General features: G+C 42.0%; 1 protein-coding gene and 1 long non-coding RNA gene across 3 annotated transcripts; both read left to right on the top strand.

Annotated features, from left to right (window-relative positions):
- The first annotated feature begins 45 nt into the window (after nt 1-45).
- Nucleotides 46-5,042, top strand: BBS12 (Bardet-Biedl syndrome 12). 2 transcript variants are annotated; one of them, XM_029964057.1, is made up of 3 exons: nt 46-2,347; nt 2,920-2,975; nt 4,951-5,042. In XM_029964057.1, exon 1 carries the CDS (start codon nt 78-80, stop codon nt 2,208-2,210), a length of 2,133 nt encoding a protein of 710 aa, XP_029819917.1. In that variant the 5' UTR covers nt 46-77; the 3' UTR covers nt 2,211-2,347; nt 2,920-2,975; nt 4,951-5,042. The 2 variants fall into 2 exon arrangements, with proteins under 2 accessions (XP_029819917.1, XP_008927109.2); XM_008928861.2 differs by lacking the exon at nt 4,951-5,042 and having other exon boundaries at nt 2,920-3,469.
- An 8,524-nt stretch (nt 5,043-13,566) lies between these two features.
- LOC112841328 lies at nt 13,567-25,522 on the top strand. The gene is made up of 5 exons (XR_003212933.2): nt 13,567-13,696; nt 15,424-15,528; nt 18,198-18,287; nt 22,682-22,789; nt 25,396-25,522. It is a non-coding gene; the product is annotated as an uncharacterized LOC112841328 (long non-coding RNA).
- The last annotated feature ends 470 nt before the right edge of the window (nt 25,523-25,992 follow it).

The raw sequence follows: 25,992 nt of genomic DNA, 5'->3' as shown, positions 1-25,992 counted from the left end.
TGGGGATCTGTGCTCTGGCTTGCTGTGAGGTTGGGTCAGTAAGTTTGTGTTCTGCCCACAGATGCTGCCCACTGCCCATGGCTTTCAGGGATGTGAATGCAAGGAGACATATTGGACTCCAGCAACTCTCATCCTTGGCATCGACTGGAAGAGCATTTCTGGGGCCAATGAAATCTCATAAATTCATTGTGGATGAAACCACCAACCAATGCACATTGATTTGTTCTGCTGTTAGACTGATTGAAAGTTTGGATTTGACTAGTGCTGCTGGACAGCTTCTTAATGAAACCATTCAGGCACAGAACAAGGAGTTTAGGACTGGGATGAGTACCCTGTTGTTCCTCGTTGGTGCGTGGAGCAGTGCCGTGGTGGAGTGCCTCCAGCAGAATGTTCCTGTTTCAGCAATAGTGTCTGTGATGTCTGAGGGGTTGAACTCTTGCTGTGAGAGAGTCCAGTGTCTCCAAATATCAATACATGATGTAAAAAAAGAGCTGTGTTCTAGCAGAGTTAGGCCAAACGCTTTTGAATGCAAAGCTTGCCAAGTTGGATGTGACAGTCTTCTAAATCCTCAGGGTTTGCTGTATTTTCAGAAACGTATTTCTGAACCAGAAGTAATTTCAATAAGTTGTTGTTCCCATCAAGGAGATGATTGTCATTTTAACAAGGCCCTGGTTTCACCCTTGGTTGGCTTTGGTTCAGCAGCTTCTCTTGTCAAACCAGAGGGTGACAGAAGTTCATCTGTGATTTCTGGAAGTGGTGTTATTTCATCCAGCTGTATCAAACAGAAGTTAACCCACAGCAGACACTTCAGCACTTTAGGAAAAAGCCATTTTTCAGGTCAACAAGGTAATTTTCAGGAATACCTTTTGAAACCATCAGCAGATCCGTGTGAATGCTCTGATTTAGGACACCTGGCAATGGCTCTGAGTCATGGAAATCAGACTGGTGTGAAACTGCTCCAGAGCATTGCTGAGTATCAGCAAGAGAGAGCAGAGTGCAGGGGCTCTTCCCAGCTTAATATCACAGGGATTGTGACATGCTCTTTGCTGGGCCTGCCTGAAAGCTATTCCTGTGTCTCCCAGGGCTTTGTCACATTAGTGTCACCAGAACAAGCCAAAGTCATCAAACACTTTAAGGACAAATCCCTCCGGATCCTGCTGGTGGATGGTGACCTAACGGAGCAGTATCGTCACTTAGGTTTTAACAGACCACATAACATAAGGACCATATTGGAGCATCCTAACCTAGAGGGAGGCAGGGCAGGAGACACATGGCTAAGCAGAATGTTAGATATTCTAGTGAGTTTTGAAGTAAACCTAGTTTTGGTCAAAGGAAGCGTGTGCAGAAACTTACTGGACAGATGCACCGCAAGCAGGATACTGGTAATCGGTCCTGTGCCTCGGGATGTGTTGTGTGCCTTTGGGGAGGTCACTGGTGCCCAGCCAGTGACGTACCTGAGCCAGCTGAACCCTTCCTGTGCTGGGAACGGGGCCCAGGCAGAGCTGTGGGAGGCCAGCGATGGGCGTGCGATGGACCTGGGTGAGCTTGTGCCGGTCCGGATCAACGTGCGAGGCATCCCCCTGCTCACGGCCGTGCTCACCACTGCTGTGGCTTCCAAGGTGCAGCTCCTTGAGGACCAGTTCTGGACTTCAGTGTATCGACTCCACCATGCTTTAAAAGATGGGAAGGTTTTTCCTGGGGGTGGTGCAGTGGAGCTCTTGTGCCTCAGCCACATCCAGGTGCTCACCGAGCAGCCTGTGCGACCAGCAAAGGCTGGGAAAGAGTTTCCCAGTCCTTGGCTGGCCACACCTGTGGCAGAGTATAAATCCCTTGTGCTCCAAGCACTAGCAAGTGGCTGGAAGAGGTACCTTTCCGTGGTCATGTGTAACATGGCAAAGGCTCCGTCGGAGTTGGAAGCGCGTGCATTAGTGGATCATCACCTCAAGAAAGCAGTGGATTGTGGCTCTCCCTCAGCATATATATTGGAATTGTTTAGAAGAGGTGATGTGCTTGGGGGTGGCTCTGGTCCCTTTGCTGACCACGGCGAGGGTTTAAAGGTTTACGATAACGTTGCAGCCAAGACAGAGGCGTGGAGGAGAGCCCTGGACTTGGTGCTGCTGGTGCTTCAGACTGATGCCGAAATTATCACAGGCCCCAGAAGGAATGAGCTGTTGAACTCGCCTGTGTCAAGTGAATTTATGTTCTTATAGGGCTTTGCAGTCCCTGAGTCAGCGGGAGAAGTCCAGGTTCAACTTAACATGTCCTCCTAATTTATAAAGCAAACACTGAGATGTGATTATGACTTTAGAGCGTAACAGCAGAAATCAGAATGAGAGACAGTCACAAGGTAATTTCTTGTTTCTAGAAATGGGAATTAAATAACAAAAATCAGTTATGAGCTTACCTCTAACTCCAGCCTACTAATATTGTCTGTATAGAAGTCTCCTAGTGTCTTCTAAAGAAAGGTAGGGACTTCTTACATGACATTGGTGTGCTTGTGTTAAATTAAAGAATATATATAATGTAATTAATTATGAATTAATACCTTTTTCTTAATTTCTGTACATTGCAAGCATAAGAGTTAAACTTGAGTGTTACATTTTACACTAAGAGATCATATTAATAGATTCTATTTTTGTATATTTATATGGTCCATATATCTCCTATTTTCCAATATATATCCATTGGAATTTCTCTGGATTTGACAAATTCATGCTGAATCCTTCCTTTTGGTATTAGAGACTGGGTGTATCTCCACAAAATTTTCAATTTTACATCACGAACTGGATTTTTGGGTTGTTTCCTTGGGGTCTTTCAGTTATCTTTGTAGAGAGGAAAATGATCTATGTTTTAGGTGTTGGCTAAAAACCGTAAACAGGTCTATCGTGATTGAGGCAAGGCATTTTTACTGTGTTACAGCACTCATAATTTGGAAGCAGAGCCCTGAAGAACTGGCACTTCATTGCAAGAAAGAGGTGTGTAACTATGGAGATTTTTTTTTTCTGACCTTGGCATTCTGAATCATACTTAAAGTGAAATGTCTCAGTTCTGGTGAAAACAGAACAGAAAACAAATGGAAATGGTGATGTTAAAGTGTATTCTTGCTTTCAGGAACTTTCTCATTAAACTGCTGATGGCTGGCATACAGATGATGGAATTCACCCTCAAATAAGGTTTAAATATATCTAGAGATGAGTATGTATATTAAAGTAGTGTTATATCTTTGACCTGAAACAGCACATCTTTTGGTTTTCTATCAAACTCCAGAATTCAGTGGATTTTGGGAAAATCTCATCAGTACTGTAGGGGTTTATAATTTTAATTTGGAACAGTATTTCCTAGCAGCATAGGGGTCTAGTTATATGGAAGTTTTGATCAGCCTGCAATTACATTTTCATTATTAATCAGTTGGCACATTGATGTTTAACTGCTTGGTGTGCTGAGACACGAGAGAGAAAGAGTCTGGTAGATCAAAAGAGGCAAAAGGAGCTAGTGGCTGTTAAGTGAGAATGAAGTGGAAACACAGCATATAAATAAATATGAACAGACTCTGTGCTCTGCAAGGGTTTGCAGCTCATGTTTGGCTTTATACTGGGGTTTTTTTGAACCTCCCGTACTGAGAATTGCATAACCCCAGTTCCCAAGAAAAGATCCACTTGCACTTTATTTGAATAATAGAGTTAAGTGTGTTGTGGAAAAACTGCAGACATGAATTGTATTGAGGTGGTCCAAACATCTATTTATGGGGCTCTTAGACACTGAGAGCTGACGCACCAAGTGTTGAGAAAGTCCAACATGATGTAATTTTTCCAATCAGGCTTGTAAAAAGCACATAATGATATATTTAAATGCTATGATGCCGAAACCAGGACAAGGGGTTTTCTAAAAAGCTGTCAGACATGATATTTTGATTAATTAACACTTGCTTATCTACAGGCCCACGAAATGGAACATTTTATAAACTGGCTAGATGTTGTATCCTGGGTTACTTAAAATTACTTCTCCTCAAGGCATCCTCTTCTGCAATTTGGAGTACGATATACTAGTGCAGTATAGTTCCCCAGCCTCAAATCTCCTAAACCTCTTTGCAACATGGAAGGAGATCCTGTGTGTGTCTGCCGTGGCACTCGGCGCTGGGAATGATTTCAACATCTGCCACGGGCGATTCCGGCTTCTGCCAGGCAGAGGCTCCTCCTCTGTGCACAAAGGCTGTTTGTGTAGAGCGTGATGTGATGGCAGGGCTACACTTTTACATGTGATGTGCTTGGGAAATTGGGAAATGGCAGGGATTTCAGGGAAAGGATCGTCCCAAGGCATTGGCAGCATCTCACCCCCTGCTGAAACCAAGTCCTGGTCAGGTGCCTTGTTTCTCCCTTGCATTCCAGTGTCATCATTTCCAGCTCACTCCTCCTGTTTATGGCTGATGATATTTTCTCTTTATAAGGCCAATTTTTTAGGTCTCTGCTCCTTGAGGATTTCCTGAAATGTGGTGGAGGGCTTAATCATGGCAATAAGACCCTTGTGCCAAGCTGGGCCAGCCTAGGGGGCACAGCCTGCCTTCATATCCTGGCTTTATAAGGACTGATAGCCTGGTGATCAGTGGTTGTCAAGAGGCACCTGATAGTTTGCCTACTTCAAGTATACTGAAAATTGTGAGCTGGAAAATGTAGGAGACAGTGGTCCCCAGGTAGACAAAGGAATGACTGGGGGAGACTGGGGGCTGGGAAGGTTAACGTAGTTATGGAGCAGGGAGGGCTGGAGGAGAAATCTTGAACTCACAAGAGAGTTGGGAGAGTCAAGATGGTTTATTTGTACTGACCTCCTGCTGATATCCCAGGCCAGAGCTGCTGGAGAGGCTGGGAGAACATTTTCCTTTTTCTTAGTGGGAAGAGGGGTGGAGAGGGGAATCTAATCTAGGAGAAAAGTTACGGAGTGACAAGAGATTTTCAGCTCTGCTCCGAAGGACAACTGGCAGACCTGAGTCATCCCATCAGTTACATCATCAGCAAAAGATCATTCTTACAGCACCAAGACCTTCTTCCATGAAAAGCAGGTTGGCTTCCCATAACCAACTCAGGCAGGACATCTCTAGAGGAGTTGAAACAACTCTACCAGGTATCAAGTGAATTAAATGTATTTTTATGTGGTTTTTTTTTTAATCTTTTTTTTGTGTTTAAACTCTAGAATGCCCTGCTACATAGCAGTGCCATACTCAAATGTCACTGAGCTGCTCCTTCTGGAACCTGAACTGCTGTGCACTACAGGCATTTCTGGGAGTAACAGAGACTCACTACAAGCCTTACAATTTGCATAAGGCAAACTGACAGGGAGTCTTAAATTGCTGTTTTTCTACAGCTGCTGTAAAACAGGGATCTAGTACTGACCAGCTGTAAGTGTGGTCTGTTTTTTTAATCAGAACCACGGGCTTCATGGGGTATTCTTTACTTTTGGAAGGACCAGGTTGTGACTGTGTTCAGAAGTGTGGCACGGTGATACGTTTGCTTTGTCCCTTGTGCGACTTCTTTGTGTTAATTCTTTCCCTGGGGAGTTAAGCTGGATTTTTAGCTTTTGGTAGCTTCCAGAAAGGCCTTTTCCAACCTTAAGGATTCCATGATTCTATGATTCTGTGAATGTGACCATCCATGCTGCTGTTTCTACAGCTCTTTTTCCACAGCCACTTGTAGAAGTGTCACTTACTCATAGCACTTTAAGACAGAGGGAGTATATTCCAGTTTTATTCCTCTCTCTCCATAGATCAGCAATCCTTTTGAGACAATTCCACACCAGCACAGTTAGAGCATGGTTTGTATGACCTAATTTGGAAAAGTCAAAAAATTGGACTAAATTCTGCCACTTTCCACCAGCATTGCTGCTTTAATTAACCATTTATTGCAAAGGTGCAGGACCAAGATCTTTTTCTTTCAAGGTGGTGTGTTAACCACGAGTAGATCTGCAGTCTTAAAGGGCTTTTTCTTTGTAGATAATGTTCCTCCAAGAACTAATGTCCACAGGGATGCCTTCAGCACAGTTGAAGGGAGAGAACAGCTCAGGTACGTGCACAAACTAGAGACTGGGTTTGATACTGAATGGTGGAAGGAAGAAAAGAACACATTTCTCTGCTTTGGCTTCCTACTCGTTGATTCTGCTGGTAATGTCCATTTCTTTAGGTATTTGAAAAACACCCCTAGTGGTGTCTTGAGCTGCATTTCAGTGATGGTTTGCTGTGAGTGCTGGGATTCAGTTCGTTGCATTATGTTCCTGAAAACTTTGTAGGGACAAGGATGGTTTGGGACAGAAATGCTTCCCTGAGTGGAGGGAAATAATAATTCCCCAACTTCTCCTCCCACATCAAGCCCCTGATGATCCTTGGGGAGTGGCTTTTTGTCACATTTAATCCAAGCCTGGGCTCCCCAGCACCATCCCCAGCAGCCACGTGTTCCCGTGGTGAGCCATGTTTGGGAGGAATCCTTGAGTGCTTATCAGAGGGGTGGAAAGAAGGGCTGGGCCAGGATCATGCACAGATGGTGAAAGAGCTCCTGGGAAGGGGGGGGGAAATCGAGGCCTGTATTTTGTTTCCCTGCCTAGCAGAGATTCAAAACAAAGAGCTGTTTAGATGAAAAGGAATTCTTTCCTTGGGGACCAAGTGCTACTCCAAACAATAGGATTATTTTTTCATTAATGCAAGAGCAGTAAAGATAGCATGCAGTTTTTATTTAGAAGTAATGGGAAGACCAGCCCCTGACTGTCTTTTATTCCAGCTCAAGTCAGTAGGATGGGGGTTAGTGTTGTTCACAACTTTTGTCTGCCGTGTTGTGAGACCAAATATTTAACCAGCATTGCAGATTTGGAGAGGTGACTAAAAATAACACGGTTGGTGAACTTATTTGTTCCCAAGGTGTGATCTGAGTCACTGCTTTTACTGACTACACTTAAAACAAAAACAAACAACAGAACCCCCCTGTTTGTTCATACTGGAGAACCAGAAGAACTCCAGAGGAATACCTGTCTATAATTAGTAAATCCTAATTTTTTTTTTGAAGAACAGCAATCCCTCCAGTAAACTGAAAGGAATTTTGCCTTGTTTTGGGTATTAATTCCTGTATTCCACTTGCTACTCCCTGCATTTGCAGTTCTGTCTGTGGGCTCCAGCTCAAAGATCCGCCTATACCATGCACATACTGTTTTAGGGGAAGTGAACACAATTCCACGTGCAAAATTCCATATCAGTATAATGTCTTTGATTCCCTACAGTGATGAAAATTAGACTAGTACCCCTGCAGCAATACTAATATATTGATTAGATCAGTTTAATTAACTGGCAAAGTCCTCCTATGTGACATTATTCCAGTTCCCTGAGTATGCCTTGCTCAAGGTGAAGGGACAGTTAGTGTTCAGAACTTCACTTCTCACTCTCTTCATCTCTCAGTTTATGTAAACACTGTTTAAATAACCATCCCAATTGTGTCATCCAAATCCTGGTTCAGGGGTACTTGCTTTCTGGAGCTGTTTAGCTGAGTGCTGCCAGAGGCCAGGAAACTCTGATATAATTGGCAATAAGAGAGCTTTACTGGAAAGGAAGCCCAAATGTATCGTTGTTTATCTGAAGTACGGAGCAGTTAACTTGAAAAATGGTTTTGTGTGTGACCCTGCCTATGCAGTTATTCTGTTTGACATCCCAAATACAAGAGCAGTGCTGTAGATAGGCTCTACAGAATTGCCAGATATCTGGTCAGTAATTGCTATACATGGAGTGGGTTACTGTGGGTAGGATGGGAATGACTCTCAAATCTCAGTTCCAGTGGTGGATGGTCAGGACTGTTTTCCAAGAGAACTTGAGGAAGAATCCTCCAACCTCCCAGATTCCAGTCACGACCATTCATAGCACCAGTGAAACTGTGGAAGAAAAGAGGCTTTTCAAGGCCAGAAGAAGCTGGAGGAAATCCAGTGCCTCTTGTTTGTTTGAGTCTCATTATTAAACAGACTTATTAAACTGCTGAAGAAAGGTCTTCCAAAAATACAGGAGCTAGTTTAAAAGTATGTGACTTGTCTGGGCCAAGGGGTGCTGTTTGAATTAGCTGTGTTTGCTCACCTGTAAAACAGGACTGCAGACTGCCCTACAACAGGACACTTGGCATTTACCGCTCGGCCATGGTGAGAGGAGCCACTGTACAAATAGGATGTTCCATTCCCTGCCCTCCCTCAAACACTCGTGTCCATCTCAGATAACAAGCTGAAATAGGGTTTGTTATGAATTGGATTTTCTTTTAAAAGGCCAGTCAAGCTGTTTTTGTTCTGGTTTATGTGTTGCTATGAGCCACTACCACACATTCAGTTCTTCAGTGAGAATTCACAGATGCTTTTGCTGCTGCGCATGTGTGGCAAGATGTTATTTTGCTGATATGTTGTTCTCAGGAGACCGAAGGGGAAGGGGAAATCATACTTTGGTTATGAATTAATACAGGAACCAATCCCTTTTTTCATTAAAAACATCAGTGGAGTTTCTGTGGCTTTGGGGAGTTGGTCCCTAAGAAACAGATTATTGCAAAACCATGATCGTCCTTCCACCCTCTTCTGAATCCTGCTAAAGGGTGAATTTCTGATCATTTCTTAGTGGCAAGAAATGTAAAATTGAGGACTGCTACCACTCTTTCTCAGATGAACCTCTAATAAGCTCAAATAGCAGTAACAACTGGTTAATGATCAGATGGAAAACACTTCCTTCAGAGATGCAGTAGGTTGAGCTGTGCTTTACACTGAAGAATTTGATGAGGATTAAGAGCCCATCATCTCTAGGTTAGAGGATGTCTCCTGCAGGAAATGGCACTTAGGGAGAATGATCAGCTTTGAAAACAGTCGTATCCAACCTGTTTCTAATTTTTAAAACTGCAAACTCTTTAGAGAAGAAACTCTTCACTCTGTTCATATAGTATGTGACAAAATGAGGCCTTGGATAACAATCAGGGGTCAGAATTATTATAGCAATGAATGAGTGAACGTTTGATGTCACTTAAGATTTGGCTTCTTCACCTTCAAAGACATTTCTTTGATTTGCAAACCTGACAAAGCTGTTTGGATTTGTCAAAAATCCTTCTGCATTGCTTGGTACAGAATTCCCACAAGCCTGGACTCCATAAGGATAATATCTAGAACAGGGTAGTTCTTGGAGAGTAATAGTAAACTTTGACAGTGAACACAGTAGTTCTTTTTTGGAATATAGGGTGAAGATTAAACCACAGTAGTTATAATGTGCCAGGCAGAGCTATGAGTAGTCATAGAACATACAGTGCAAACTCAGTAGAGCAGAACACTTCCTCCACATAGGAGCTGGCAGGATGGAATGAATGTCATCCTTTTAAATACCTTGGAAATGAAACAAGACCTCAGTATATGTGTGGGGGTTTTGAGTTTCACTAATTCTTTTTAACATCTCTCTGAAAGAATTCCCCATAATCTGTAATCGTTTACTTCACATGTGATCTCTTTATTTGTGGCTTTAATATTAATCTCCAGTGTTGGATCTCTGTCTATTTGCCTTGGTCTGACAAAGGCATTAGAAGTTGCCCCTTGTCATGTTTCCTGTATCACTGATGTGATGCAGAGCTGGCTCAGGCATATTTGACAGGAGTGTTTTTAATACTGCAAGCAAAAAATGAACAGACTTTGCTGCTACAGGTTTGAGGAAAATCCTTACTTGTTCAGTTTGGTTTTGTTGGGGTTGTTTTGGTTGTGGTTTTTTTTTTTTTTTTTTTTTGAAGTGGAAACTTAAATTGCTTTTTTCGAATTGTGCTTTCATCTGTGTCTGGCTCTTCCTCTGCTCTGTTTGCTCTTGAGTCCCCAAAATTAGCAAAAGTAATGTTCTAGTTTGCAGTGCAGTAGGAAAGAATAACTTGACTTTCTAAAATGTAATAAACAGTGCAAGACCTGGAACAAGTACAAAACCTTCAGACAAGGTGAAAGCCCCCAGAAGAATACCTCTATTCAAAATGTCTGTGGATGTCTGCAAATACTGCCAGGAGCTTAAGTCTTGTCCTTTTCCTTTCCAAACATGTGTATTAGGTTTTTCTTTAAAAATACATACTGTATCCTTGAACTCTTCCACGCTCCTAGTCAAAGACGGTAGTATTTCCTTTAGACTAGTTGATTCATAAATAAAATAAAATCTGTGAGACATTATTTTGGTCTTGCTTATTTCCCTTTTGTGATATTGGATGGAAAATGGTCTTTTTGAAATATCCACTCTTTAAAACCAGCATTAAAACCAGCTATTGAGGGTTACCTGGCTCGTCATCTCGGGGATTCCACTGGGTCTAAATCTTTTTCTAACTGAACTGATCCAGCCTTGTTTAAAATGCCCCTTATCCTCTGGGACATGTCTGTGCTGTCCAGCACATCTTCTCCTGGTAGTCAGTGTCATGCTGAGTTTCTCCCATGGATGAGTTGTGGTCCCCAGGATGGTTGTCAGCCCACTGGGATGGCTCCATCCCCCAGAGCAGCCTTGCAGGATCTGGCCCAGTAAGGGACCTCACTCTGCAAAATATTCTGTACCGTGCCATTGATAATCAGCAGAGAAATCCACTGTCAGGCTCCATGTCTGTCTCTGACCCGTGGGACCCACAGTACCATGGGGCTGCCCTCCCCTGTGCAAAAAGCAGTCGAAAATTCATTGTTTAAGCCCAGGTGAATTGCTCTGCTGGTGCCTCTTTGTGACAGAAGCAAGCTGAGGTAACTTTACCTTCAGCCTCTCTCTCTTCTTGCACTGCACTTTATTCCTCCATCGTGTTTTGTTTTTAAATGGAACTAATTCTAATCTTCCCTCCTCTTGTTTTTTTGCAACAAAATATCTGCTTCACAGAGAGGGCAGAAAGGGTTTATTTTGTGTAGGAAGCTCAGCTATAGATTTACTTTTCTACAATGCCCTTAGGTTAATGAGGATAAAACCCTTATATCACACAATCTGTTCTGTACCTATGTCTCTAAATGTACATGGGATGACTTAGACTAATATGTGTAGCAGATGACAGTAATTTCATCCTTAAACCTGAGCTCTGTCATTACTTTGGGGTCAAATATGATGGAGTGAGAGACTGTCTGTTGTTTGGTGTGTCATTTGTTCCACCTGGGTGCCTCCCATCTGTTTGACTGTCCCAAGCAGAGGCTAATTTTGTAGCTGTACTGTTGCCAGCAGCCTAAGAAAGATTCTTTGTGGAATTTATTTACTCCTTTCTATTTGCCTTAAAATCACTGCTGATCAAAGCCTGAGTGTCTCTTTGTGGTCTGTTGAGAACAATAGCAAAAATTCCAGTGAAATTTAACTTGCTGGGAAGGAGTCATAAGTGGTCCAGGATTTACTCTTGATTTGCTTTACTGTGTCACCATCTTTTATTAGCTGATAATTTCCTGTTCATTAATAACGAGACAGTCAAACAGCATCTCCTTTGCTGCAGAGATTGTCTCTACATGAGTAGCTTTTTGTATTAAAAGTCTAGGCAGGAGAGAATTCTTCCTAGACCTGCAAAATGTGTGTGGAAGGAAGGGATTAATATTGAGATGATGGCCTTGTCATCTGATTTGGCCTCTTAAACCCTTTTGGATGTGCCAGGTGCAGAAATTCTTCCAGCCTATTTTCTTCCAATCCCCTCTGTATTCTGCTTCTAACAAAGTCCTGTGAGAACGAGTGCAACAGATGAGAAAATTAACTCAGATTTGAATCACATTTGACATTGGCAGGAAAGTGAGGGACTTAAAGCCAAACTCCACAACATCCTCAAATACAAAATATTTGGGATCAAGAGCCCAGTGTTTGCTTCTGAGAAGAACTAGGGCTACTTGTGATATTCTGCAATCAATCAGGACGTGCCAGTCCTGTAAAAGAAATGTCACTGAAAATGAAAACATCATTCTGAAGGCATTAATTGCATGTTCCTGATACTTCAAACCATAATTAGAGATCGATATTATTATGGATGCTGCAGACTTTGCAGTAATCCGAAGCAATTTAGTTCCACAAGAAATTTTGGAGACGAGTAACCACTTGAAGCTTAAAACTGTTCCACTGTCATTATTGCTTTTAGTTTTCATTTTTAAATCTTGCAATTAGCGTTTTTAAAAAAATAACAAATAAAGCAAAAGGCAAATCCAGACCAGCTGTGAAACACACAGGAATTGTTAAAAGCTGCATCCACGAGGATCTCTGGGAAGAGAGCCATAACACAACTAAGCATTCTGCCAGCATGATATAATTACAAATTAAACATCTCTAAAACAAATTTAGGATGAAAATAAAAATCCATCAGACCTCTGCTTGTTTCTTTGTTCTAGAAACCGGTATATTCGGTTCCCATTAATTTAAATAAAGGCTCATTGACAATGATATGGTGAGACATGATCTTTTTACACTTAGAATACAGTCTCTAATACTTTGTCATTTCTTGCTTTTATCTAAAGGAGCATTTTGCTTTTAATGATAGACAGAACCCTTAAGCCAGACTGGATCTGATGGCTCTTGGGACGTGCTTGAGGTAAGAACGCTTTCAGCACAGTCATTAAGTATTTGTAAGAAAAACTTATGTTAACGTTTACTGCTGTATTTCCAAGAGGAGAAAGAGTAACAAATGGAAACTTTAGTTACTTAAAAAGCCAGAGAAAGAACGCTGTAAATAAATGAAATGGACAATGACACAATGTTTAAGGTTATTGCTGAACAATTTTTTCATGTAAACCAGATTATTTTTTTCTACACATGCCCTTTCACAGAAAAATGTTACCCTCAGTTTTAGTGGTTAGATCCATATGTGAAATTGGTATTTCTCCATCAAAACCAGAAGTGTTCCTAAGAATTGAAGATGACTGTGATACAACAAAAGTCTTTAGAAGAAAATTTCTTCGTGAGGATCAGATTAATCATGAGACTGAATAAATTAGTTCCTCATGGAGGTTCAAAGTGGCTGCAGGAAAATGGTTTGACCATTTAGGTACAAAATAGTGCACCAAACATAACACAATTTTTGGAACCTTCATGATTTAAAACAAAAGAAAAATCCTCTCCCTTATATATATAATTTTAAATAAATAATCAGTTACTAAGACATTTTGAATAGGGAAAACTGAATTTTGTGCTTTGAGGATGAGCATAAACCAGTGGCTTTTAAGGGAAAGCTCATCAGGTGAGTTTTCTATGGACAGTCAAAGCCAATAAAGATGTCCATGGTAAACACAAGTACTGCAACAAGTGTAAGAATTCAAGCTTTTGTGCTTGCTGAGCCCACGTTTTGTTTTTCCCTTATGACATCGTTACAGAAATAGGTCTAATTCACAATGTCATTGTGAATTCCTGTACTTGGTTTTGGAACTTTAACCCTGAATTGTTTTTCAGATTTTTTCAATACCTGTGAAGGGACATGATTTGGTTTCAGAATTCTGTCTGATGTGCATTGTAAGCTTTACTTTGGTTATAACAGCTCTCATTTCTCATTGTGAGCCGGTTAACTGAAATTTCGTTTGTTATTAACAGAAAATCTGCTTTCTTCCTCTTTTTAGAAAATAACAGCTTATTACTGCTCGCTCTCCAAGAAAGAACAGGAAATTAGAGCTCTGAAGTGGAAGTGATTTAAAAATAATAGTAGAAATGTAATGTAGTGTAACAACAAAGGTCATATTTCACGATTTTCCTGCTGTGTAACTCCGAAGCAGTGCACAGGTGAGATTCTTGGTCCCGTTTCAAGGTGGTGGAAGGATACCACCAGTGTATTTCTTCACTAGAAAGGCTGGCTGGGGATATAATTGCTGTTATTGATATCCAGTCTGTTCACCTCCGTACTTCCCTCCCACTTCTCAGCTCTTCCTCTGTGTCCTAGGTGTGTTAAATCAGCAAGTCTTAGCACTGCTCTCAGCTGGGCTGTATTTTCTGGCTCTCTACCATCTGAAAAACTATCCTCTGGAATAAGAGTTCTGTGAGCCTCGGGGGACAGCACGAACAGCCGCAGCCCAGAGCTGTTGTGCTTAGTCAACTTAAAATGACAGCTGCTGCAAATAACAATTAGAACTTGTTAACACCAATTCCATTGGTGGCTGTTAGGAAATAAATACCTGCTTGTTCACTGGTTATTTAACTGAAGTAACACACAGACCATGGAGCAGCCAACAGCAGCAGTGACTGGAGAGAGGCTATGAATCCGACTGACTTCCCCCAATTCCAATTCTTCAGAGACTGTTAACAAAATTATTGAGATTTTTTTCACTCTCCAGTGAATAAGAAATGCTGAGTAAAAGGATATTACATAAATTGGCTGACATTTGCAGTGGACTAGCTAATTCCTGTGGCCTCGTGTGTGTGGTGGCTGTGTGTGTGTGTGTGTGCACGTGTGCCTGGTGTTGTCAGTGAGCTCCCGCCCCACTCCCCTTTGCTCCCAGCTGGTGGGAGACTGGATTTTGGGGGTTACGTAAGAGACAGTCTAGGAAAACATGCCGAGCTGTTTGGAATTTACCCTGGGCACCAACCTCCTTCCTCCATTGTGTCATGCACTCGAAAAAAAAAATTATTTTTTTGTTCTGTGGAGTGACGGGGTTGTGTCTCATCTGAAAAAATGATGTCTGTCTGTCTTGGGGAGGGAATTGGGTGTACCAGGAGACTTTTGCTTGCTTCTGCTTTCCATGGGCTGTGCCTGCAGTCCCAGGAGTAAAAACTCTCTTCCTTTTCTAACAACTGGGAATTGAAGATTAACAAGGGCAATAGTGGAGAAAAGAGAGATAAAAATGAGCTGTTGGGGCTGTATCTTTATATTGACCTACAGAGTGGGTCTAGTGACAAGCAAATGGGCAGCTGCATCCTGGGAAAGGGCTGGCAATAGGTACTGTGTCTACAGGTAGTTATTCTTTCTCCTTTCTGACGAATTATTTCCCTTAAAAAGCAATGTTGTGAGCTTATACTTTATGGCCAGTGAAGATGGGGTCATTTCTAGTGTGAACAGATTGATGTGAAAGCCATAAAACATGTCCCTGAGAAAGAAAGCCCATCTCATGCGCTTCAACAGGAACATCATTTGTTTGCTGTGTGGAACCCTCCCCTGAGCTGGGCTGATTCTGAATGCTGCTGCAGATTCCTACACATTTGTAAGGATTTTTATCCAGCAAGTTTTGGTTGGCCTGTTTTGAAACACCGGAAGCACGCTCTAGTAAATTTTTCTTTTACGCTAGTTTGGAAACGTGCAGTGTTATTTTATTACATGTGATTTTTCTCTTGTGGCCTAGAACCCTAATCCCGATTCCACTCAAGTTTCATAGCAAAGATCTTAGTGATATTTGGTTTTTCTTTCAAAAGTGCTCGGAATCAGACCTCTATGCCCTGCCTCTGCTTTGTAATGTATTGAAGATACTGGTTTTAAGAGTGGGGAATTTCTTAAATGTTCTGCTCTCAATCTTTTGCAGGTTGAAGTAAGTGACAGTTCAGCTAAAAACAACAGAGCAGCTAAATTACTCCCAGTACCACTGCCTTTTTTATGCTAAAATCAGTAGATCAAATTCAGACACAAGGTAAGCAAATGTAACTCCTTCCTTTACGCTCCTTTGTACCACATCTGAATTCTGGCCAGTTCCAGCTGGTCTCCGAAGATAATTGCATACAGTTTGTTCCAGTTTTTTCATCCCATTCCTTATAGCTCGGTTTGCCTTTCTTGCATGTAACCATCCTGGAAAAAAGACTCGTGTCCGAGAGGTAATGGAATTGTGTTTTCTATTATCCCCATGTGGTAGTGATCCAAGCATTTCTTCAGAGACAGTACACAAAGCTGACATAAAGAAACTGAAATAAAAATAGTGAGAGACTGTTCAGTCTGATCTATTTTGTTTGTGAATGGAAGAACAAAGGTAGCTTTACTGCTTCTAACAGCCAAAACTATTCACCTCTGTTGCCTCCTAAGACACGAGATAGTAACACACGTGCTGCAGCTTTTTTCCTGGACCACTAGGAATTTGGTGGTGTGTTCTGGGCATGTGGCAGCCAAAACCCACGTGTTTACCCCTTCATAAAATTTCGGGGGCCTCTTTTTCTTCCTCTTTTCAGAAAAATTACTTCCATCTGCTAAGTATTTCCAGTTGCATTAAAAAAAAAAAACAACTGGATAAAGCTACAAATTATGCCTTTTTTTTTTTTTACACAAATCACTTCATTATTCACTGTCACATCTTTACTCAGTTGTCCTTACTGCATGTCCTAGACCCAGGCAGTTTCACATATGCGATACATGGAGCCAGGATTTCTAGTGAGAGCTGGCTGGGAACTCAAATGTCTTAAATTAAAACAATGGCCACCATCATCTGTTAAAATTGTCCAATGGATTTTTAAGGGATTTGGATCGAGGCCTGAATCGACTCCAGTTTTGGAGTGCTGAGATGTTTTATTGGTGCTTAACTTGGAGAGCATGGGAGATGTCTGGGAATCAACTGTTTAAAACGGTAGGCAAAATAGAGATAACCCTAAAATATTAATTTCTCTAGAAGGTTATGTTCAGGGTGTTGAAGGTAAGAGTATAAGAATGACAGAAAAGGTTTGTCATCGAGCCAACAGCTCCAGCGACATAGATTTAATTGTAAACATCCCCTAAGCCTGAAAAAAGTTTTAAATAGAGCTCCAAAATAGGTTAATTTCTGAAACACTCACTAATTATGTATGTCTGCCAGTTGTGTGGCAATTAAACATGGAATCAAGTTGGTTCAAAATAATAGTTGAACTACTTGTTTAATAAAATCACAGATTTTATTAGATGATTAACCTAATTTTACGTTTCTTACAGGCTCTGGAGAAAACATTTATTGGCAGTAACTCATTCCTTACATTTTATTTTCCACTTCTTCTCATATATACTTCTTCCTGCTCTCCTGCCCTGAGCTCCTGAGAGCTTTGCTATGATACTTTAAACTGTCTCATCTATTTGCCTTTATGGAGCCTGGAGACTTCTAGAAACCAGACCAGAGCACAAAGTTTAGATGCAGCAAAGGGTTGGCTCAAGTGCTTAAAGAAAAAATACGAGGAAAGGCTCTTTGGTTTGTACTCAGCAGCTTCACCTTCCCCTCTAGATGGCTGTTGGGGTGAGAAGACAGACTGCATTCTCCTCCCTCAGAATTCCTGGTTCTTTTGTTTGCTGAAGATCACAGTTCTCTGCTGCTCCATTCTGCTCTCCATTCCACAGCCACAGCTGGGAAAGGTATTTATTCTCAGCTGTGTCTCTGTGGTGAAACTGGCCACTAGGAAAAACCCCAGTGTTCCATAAAAATAACTGTGCTCAATAATAAATTTGCGCATGAGATCATGTTCTTACTCTGAAAATAAATAGCTAAATAGTTTAAAAAAAAAAAAAAAGTCCAAAAAAGCAGCAAGCAGTTTATAAGGAAGAAAGGAGAACCATAGTTCAGCAACTAATAATGACTTCTGGGTTCCTTGGTACTGCTGTGAAAAGGAGGTTGGAATAATTAATTGTCCTTGAAAGTCATCTCTGCAAAAAAAAATATCCTTAATAAAAATGAAGTAGTTGGCATGGCATTGGTGTCATCTCACAGTGTCTGTGATGGTAGGGATTGTGATCATAGATGTGCTAGTGAAAATTAGAGGAGCTCTGTCTAGCATGAGATGAAGTGATTTGATACAGGTCTGTAAAGACCCTTATATGCTTTTCTTGGGGAAACACCCAAGTGCTGCAGGTAAAAATATTTTGGTACCTTCATCTGATTGTCATCTGTATTGCACTAAAAATAACATCTAGAGATGACTGCCAAGGGAGTCAGCGGAGAGGTGCTATTTGAAGGGTGTGAGTAGAAAGTATTGTTGTTAAAAATTCCAGCCAAATAGGTGAGGTAGCCTGGGGATATATCCTGTGCACATCCTGTTCTTCCTTGCACGGAGACTTCTGTACCTGCTAACTATGCATCCAGCCTTTCCCTTGGCATGGTGTCTCCTGCCAAGGAACAACATCATGGCTTCAGAGAGGGCAGGGAATACAGCAGGTTTACTCCTGTGGGAAGTAAAACCCCGAAAAGAATGTTTCATCACTTTCTTGTATTCACATTATCCCAGAGCAATTTATTTTTTTTTACATCCGTAAAAACGAGCAAGGATCTTGGCTCTGGACTGTTCTGTCAGCTCCACACGCATTGTTGCCGATGTGTGTGAGCTCCCCAGCTGACAGATGACATCTTCCCTTCTCCAGGCCCACACAGATGGTGTGAGTGACTAACCCCTGCCTGCCCTGTGCACAGCCTACACACTGATGTCATGAGAGGAGGCCAATACCTCCGAGGTGAGTCTCCCTGTTTGTTTGTATTTCGGCGACAACGGTGGCAAGTGCAACAATGGGGAAGGAAATTAGGACAAGGAAAACTTCACATGAGGAGCAACTGACGTAAAATGTGGTGTGTAACCCACTGAAAGGAACCTTCGATGTTAGCTCGGTCGTTTTAAAGTAAGTGAATCACTAGATGACAAAGCCCATAAATTGATTCATAAACTGCTGTCATTTTAATATGAAAGCTAATCTGTCTGGAAAACTGCCATTCAATTATGAATGGAAATAACAGCTAAAATCCAGCGTTCATTGTGGACATGATGCCCAGGGAATATTACAAAACAGACTTTTGAGGACTCAGTTATATCCGTCCCTGCATGTATAATATGTGCACACAAACATATGCATTAAAATTCAGCTAATTCATTAATATCATTAATTGCAATGAATTTGACTTGCTGACCATTGAGGGAAAGGCTTTTATCATTATTTGCTTGCTGAGTTTTCTGTTGTTTTCCCAAGGTACTTGTTGACTTTGGTGAAATGATTCAAGGTGTGCAATTAGTCAGAATGAGAGCCCTTAACACTTATGGCAATAAAGTTTGCCACCTGTATTTTTGGTTTTTTTCCCTTCAGTGAAGCACTCCTAGACAATGTATGAGTTTGGGATTGGTTGCAGTTGCTGAGGAACATAGGCAGGTGGTGGCCAATCATTTGCCCTGCCAGCAAATGAAGTGGGGAGCTGGGAACTACCATAGGGAGGGAAGGTGCTGGGGGAAAGGAAAATGGAAGAGTCCATGGAAAACCAGAGCTATGAGGTTACGAGGGTTGGCTGGGAAATGAGAACATGGCCTTGAACTTCAAGAAAGGAGGCAGGGATTAAGCAGCAGTGGGAAAAGCAAACCCAGCTATGGAGCACATGGCTGGGAGCCATAGGGAGATACAAAGGGAAAGGAGTCCAGAGGACAGAGCTTGGCATGAGGAGCTAGAGAAAGATTTAGAAAGAGGCTAGAAACCTGTGCCTGACAGCAGGGGAAGGGAAGGGAACAGGGTGGGGACAAAGGATGAGGAGACGAGACAGGCTGAGGGTGGAGGGTGGGGTAGCCAAGAGAAAGGAAGATGAGTCTGTGCCTATTTCAGTGTCCTGGTTTTCATTCCTGGATCTGGGATTACACAGCCTTTCCCTTCATCTGCTGTCAGAGGACACTGAAATCCATTGATAACATGCATACATTGATCCCTACTACTGCCTGTCACAGGGGACAGCCTTTTGCTGTTTAAGGCACAGAGTCACTGTGGCCTGTGGCAAAGCCAGGGGGTCCAGCTTCATCTCCAGTATCAGCTCCTCGGTGGGGTATGGATAGGAAATTTGTGAGTTTTAAATTGGGGCAGATTAACAGCATGAACAGCCCACTAAGGCTTCAGACTGGTAATGGCACCTGTAGCTCTTGCTTCTTTTCACCCTTAATTTCCTATCACTGGAATAAGGATGATATGGAGCAAATCCTTTGTGCTCTCCAGGTTGCTTTCAAAGAGGGGCATATTCTCACAAAATTTTCGTGGAGTGCTTAGTGGAAGACTGCACATGATGAAGGTAATGAGGGTGTAACAATGTGGTTTGTGCAGGCTGTTCATTCTCTAATTTTTCCTGAGGAGGAAAAGAATGTAAACTAAATAGTGACTCTTAATGTAATGAGCATTGCTTTTGCATAAAAAAGAGACAAACCACTGAGCAATTTAACCTCCCAGATGCTTGGAAGTTAATTTTTGCAGGTCAGCTTTGAGATAATAGCCTGGGCAGTGTTGGGAAAGTCATTTTTTGGCAGATAACAAATTCCATTTTGGCACGGGGACAAAGGATTACAGTTTTTTAAAGTACCACAAAGAACTTCACTAAGAGTCTGTCCAAGAAACAAACAGGATTTCACAAGAGCCAGTTGGCTTAAGTTGCACTTACAGTACTTGTAACTTCATGGATTGTAGGAGATGCAGTAATGGGGAACTTACAGGCATATAGGGATGGTTTCATAGCTGAGAAAGGGGGGAGTTGCACAAAGTGTTTCTCCTAAGTTCGTTGCTGCATGGATGGATGCATTGGGGTGTGGTGGAGCAGTAACTACATCCACCCCAGCACTGAACACTGCCTCAGTCTCATTTGGGATAGTTCTCCCTCCCTAGAACTAAAGGCTAATTCAGCACAAGGGACCACATAATTTATTTGTGCTTCCAAAGGCGTTCCAGGGCCTGTCTCTCCTGTCTCAAATCCTGGTGTGCCGATACCCTGAACAGCAAACTGTCTTTGCAACAGGTTTAATGTGCCGACTGTGCTAGTGGAATTCTGTCTGTGTTCTGCACGTTATGACTGGTCCCTGACCTGCTGCTACAGGGTGTTATGCTCTGGGGAGCCCTTCAGTGGGGCCTAGGTTTGGGGATCCATGGAAACCGCCCTGAAACAGAGAGAAAACAAATAGGAGAGTTGTTGTGACATTCCTTCTGGAATACTATCAGTACAGATTGTTACCAAGAGTGAAGGGGTTTGGATTTGTTTCTTTATTTTACCTACCAGCTAATGCATTCTGCAGAAATAATGCAGAGCAAGATTTCAGTTGAGCAACTGGTGGAAACCAAATCCATGACGTAGTAAAATAACCTTTTTTTTTCCCTTTTGTAGCGTCTCGCTGATCTCATCTCTCCTTGCCCTTCGATGTGAAATGATGAAAGCTGCATGATGTGGTAACTCCTGTTCCTTGGGAATAGTCCATCTTTGCTATATTCCTCCATGAAGTTGGTTTGGCCTTGTGCTACAGCACACCAGTGAGCGGAAAGAGCATTTTCCTCACTTCCACCTGTATTTTAGTTTCTCACTGCAGTCCTGTGAATAATTTAACCAGAATTAACCCATATGAAAGTTATGAATCATGTGACCTGTATAAGACAAGAACCTAATTTCAAAGAAGATAAAGAAGAATCTACAACAAAATTTTTGCTATTTCATGGTCACTTACTAAATGAGAGACAGTGAGAGAGACATTTCTGACTCGGAGTGGTTTGTAGTTGATGTGGGAATGTTTGGAGTTAAAATTGTTGCAGGCGGCCCTGGTTGAGCAGTGGGGGTGGACTAGATGTAGAGAGGTGCTTTCCAGCCTCAACTGTTCTGTGTTTATGTGAAGATCTGCTTCTTAAGTGTTTGTGTGTGCTCTGAGCAAATGGGTTAATGGGTTTCCTGAATGACCAACCACACAGGCAGGCCTTGGCTGCATTTCTTTATCTGCCTCACAAGAGCTGGTTCTCCCCCCACTATGGGGAAAAATATCTCCCTGTAATCTCCTGATGTGTGTCCAAGCCCTTCCAGTAACTGCTTTACCCTGTAGGATAGAGTGAAACATGTCTTGAGTCCTGAGCAGGGGCCAAGTTGCTTTGGGACAATTTTTGCCACCCTTCCAGTGACATGGGATCAGGAGGGACAAATACCTAAATCATGATCTCGTGGTTATAATGCAATGCTGTGGGAAAGGGATGTGGTTTTATGGTTGTTCCTGCTAAGGAAATCTCTTACCCTCATAAGTGTGGATTTCTTTGAAATCCAATATTAACTCAAATTCTTCAAGTTCATGATGTATGATGAGTTCATGATGTATGATTGCAGAGTTTTTTAATTGTATCTTTTTTTTTAATGTACATTATATTGACATTGTTTATTTTCTTAGCCTGGAGTAATTTTGCTAATTAAGATGTATTACTCTATGTAATGTGCACTACAGAGAGAAAGGGTGTGTATATGTCTTTGCATGTAGATTAGAGGGAGGGAGAGGGGTGACTTTGCTAATTCTGAACTCTAACCTCCATAAATATTTGTCCTTAGAACATTATTTCTTGTTTCTCCTAAGCTTAGGTCACTGCTGCATCTCTTACATCTGCAACAGCCGTCAGTGCTTCTAGACAGTTCAGTTCTTTTTCCAAGTGCAATCATTTTGGACCATAACAAATTTGATTTACTGCCAACACAGGCCTCGCTGGATCGTTCGTTCTCTTATCTCCAGCCATGCTGGGCTGTCATGTGTCCAACATCAACCATTTGTAAAGACAGCCCAAAACAAAGTTTTGGCCATCTGTGGCCACAGTCGGATTAAGCATATATTGTGAAAAATTGATTTTAGAAAGACATAAACAAGTGCCCACTGGTGCTTTAGAGGAATGAAGTACTTTCCTGAAGTGGAATGGAGACTGTAAGAGGTTTGTAATAGAGAGGAGTTTTTTTTTTTCTATTGTTGATGTGATTTCTTTCTACTATTTGCACCAGAAAAAAAATATGAAGAGGGAAGAAATAAGCTTTTGTTTAAAAAAATATTGATAAAGTCATAAAATCACCAGCAAGATAAATGAAATGAAAACCTGAACCTCTTTTGCAGGATTTTTAAAGGAGTGACCATGCAAGAAGACTTTCTCAGGCACTTGATAATATGCATATATACTTAAAAGAGAGAACTTTGCCTCATAAACTGCACTTGCAAAAGTAGGTAGGTGAAATATGAGACTACTTTCTCCAGTAACTAATATTTAAAAGAAAAATTCAATCAGTTATAGACACATTTGTGGCTGTTTGCTTCCATCACACAAAGCAGCTGCAGCATGTGTTTAAACTCCTGAGCAAACACAGGAATATTGATCCAGAATGTAAATATCAGCTGTTGATGGTGAGAGAACTAAGAATTCTGAGGAATAAATTGCTACTGAATTCTTAAGCTCATGCTCAGACTTTGAAGGAATGAAATATACTCAAAGTTAAGCAGTTAAGCAGTTTTCTGACCTTGTCTTTGACAAGTGAATGTATGAGAATTCTGTGCTGCTGAAGGGAGATGGATGATTTTTTTCCACTGCTAGTTAAGCACGAGACAAGACAGGAAAAACTTCAGAAGGCACACAGTTTATCCATCTTGTTTTGGCTAATTGTTATTTGGATATGCACCAAAGAGAGGGATTGGGAAGCCAAGAAACCCTGGGAGTCAAGAAGTGCTGTGATGGATGGGAAGCCTGGGGCTGATGTTACGTTTCCAACAGCTGGAAGCATTCCCTGCCACCCTAGTGATACAAACCACCTGCTGGTATGTCTCACTGGTGGGAAGATGGATGAGCCGAAGTGTTCTTGGATGTCTTTGCTTTCCTGGAGTTTTAATTGCTTTTCAAAAGTGAGGGATTTTTTTGTTTGTTTGTTTTATTTTCATTTTATAGTAAATCAGGTCTCCTGCAGATTAATTTAGGATGCTTTTCAAGCACCACTTTCATGATTCCTGTGTGAGCAAACACTCTGGAGACATTGTACTGGCAAACTGTCAAGGACATATGGCTGAAACCCCTCTAAAAGCAGCTTCCATGGAAGGGGATTGACATTTCCTGGGGTTATCATATGGCAGGATTTGTCATACTAACTGCTGGAAAGTCCAGGAAAGTTGTAGGCTGGATTCTTGCACCTTGGATTAAAAGTAAAGACTGATAGAGCTAATTGAGCTTCTTACTCTTTAATTTGAAATACCTCAAAAATTACTCTTGCCTTTTTCAGGGTTTTCCCGTAACCAGACTAACAATATAATTTATGTTTGATTGCATTTGTTTCGTGGGGTTTTTTCCAGATGTTCTTACTGAGACTCTCTATAAATTCAAGCATTGTAAATACAATGAGTAAATACAATGACTGCACATGCAGATGTTCCACAGTTCTCTGCCATCAGAACAGGGTGTCTATCTTGTTTATGAAGTGCCTTGTGTTCAGTGTGACCCCTGTGTATGAGAGGTAAACTATTCCTGTGAGAAGCAGGGAGCTGGACTCAGATGATCCCTATGGGGCCCTCCCAGCTTGAGATGCTCTATGATTCTTACATAAATCCAGCTGGTTACAGAACAGTGCAAGACAAACACAAAATGGCAGTAGCTCAGTTGAATGGAACAGGTGAGAGAACAGGTCTCTAAGATGTATTTTTGAAGTAGAAGGAAGGTAGGGTTTAAGGCATTTTAACATGGAGTATGTCTTACAAGAGAAGGCTTGTGGAGGAGGCTGGAAGCACAGATAATTGATGGTTTGGGTGGAGAAGAAGTAGCTGTATGGGTGTAATTGTGTGGAAGATCTGAGTTGAGGAGGGGTGGTGGTGGGGATAACATGGTGGAGGCCTAAAGGAAGGAAAATGCTACTGCCAGAATTGCCTTAGTCAACGTTAAGAGCAATATTAATGACCATGTTAAGAGGTTGGAGTGCAGAAGAAAGTAGAGTGGTGAAAATAAAAACTGGCATGTTTTCCATTTGAAGAAGAGAAAGGAAAATATATTTAAAAAAATAAAAAAAATTGGCAGATCTTTAGGTGAGTGCAGATGGCTTGGGGAATAGGACTTTCCGTTTTAGCTCTCTTGTCTTTTAGTTCTAGGCCCCACAGATACAGTTCCCAGTGACAAGCTTCTAAAGAGCTCTCAAACCTCACAATTCTGCTGGTAAAAAGGATTTTACTGGTTTTTATATGGTGAGTTTGATAAGGAATTTGAGCTGGCTGCCTTACCCACCCTGCCAGCACTGGGTTGGGGCCATCGTGGAGGTCAGAGCTCAGAAATATCAGGATCTTGTCCTATAAACCACGGTGTTGATGCTGCAGCTTGGTTACAGGGTGTCCAGCTGGCCAAGGCTGTGCTCATATGGGGTGCACTGGGGTACAGGGACTTGCTCCTGCCCCGTTGACTGTGTCCCCCTTCCCAGAAGAGGGAATGTTGACCCGTGAGAGGCTGAAACGTGATTTCCCAGGGCAGCATTCAGGGTCTGATGTGTGCAAGCTGTGAAGGGCTGCTGTGTGTGCAGGGAATGCAGAATTACAGAAGCATCTGAGTGAAACTTATGGGTGTTTGGCCTTCAGAAAAGTTTTTTTGGGTTTTCGGCATTTTGAGGTTGTCTTTTTGATTTGTTTGGGTTTTTGTTTGTTTGTTTTGGGGGTTTGGTTTTTTTTTGGTTTTTTCTTTGCTTTTGGGCTTGTGTTTTTTTGTTTTGTTTTGTTTTTAAAAAGAACTAATTAGAGGGGTTTTTTACATTTTTACCCCTTCTCTTCATGTACCTGAATCTACCTTAATTTTCCCTTCATCTATCTTCCAGGAAAGAGGCAAGGATTTGGAACACTGTAGTGCAAGGACACAGACTGCCCTGACACACAGCTTCTGTTGCAGAGGAAGAACAAGAGGAAACGAGGAGGATTTTTGCTGGTGGCTGTGACTGTCCAGAACTCTCAGGTACAGTGAAAACAGTGGGATTTCCAGGAGAAGCAGCGGAAAATGTCGGAAGCGGATGGGCGATGGGGAAACTAAGGAAGGGGGAGATGCTCACGGAGCAGCGCGGCTGAAATCCCCGTGGCGTGGAGAAGGGCAGTGACACTGGGCTGTGCCCGCGGCGCTGCGAGGGGAGGGTTGGCTGACACGGGGGTGAACCTGCGCTGAGCCGGGCTCTGCCTGCGCCGTTCATCATGATTAAGCCTCTGGAGTGAGGGTGTGGGAAGCGCTGTAATTGTCGCCCACTCTGGTAAAGAATTACAATTTATGGCTCTCGAGCGGTCAGGGCTGGGAAGGGAAGGGAAGTGAACCGGCAACAAAATTCCTTTACGTACATGTTAGCAAAGAGAATGTTACAAACTGCGTAAGCTGGACGGAGCGTCTGCCCTGGCGTTGGGCTGTTCCCAAGGGTTGCTGCGTATTGGCC

Source organism: Manacus vitellinus, unplaced genomic scaffold, assembly GCF_001715985.3.
Source record: "Manacus vitellinus isolate BGI_N305 unplaced genomic scaffold, ASM171598v3 scaffold_69_pilon, whole genome shotgun sequence".
Taxonomy (NCBI): domain Eukaryota; kingdom Metazoa; phylum Chordata; class Aves; order Passeriformes; family Pipridae; genus Manacus; species Manacus vitellinus.
The sequence above is the reverse complement of the archived record's forward strand: the minus strand, read 5'-3'. Positions and strand labels throughout refer to the sequence as shown.

Excerpts from the sequence above, each read along its gene's own strand:
- BBS12 (XM_029964057.1), top strand. The coding sequence starts at position 78 with ATGGCTTTCAGGGATGTGAATGCAAGGAGACATATTGGACTCCAGCAA.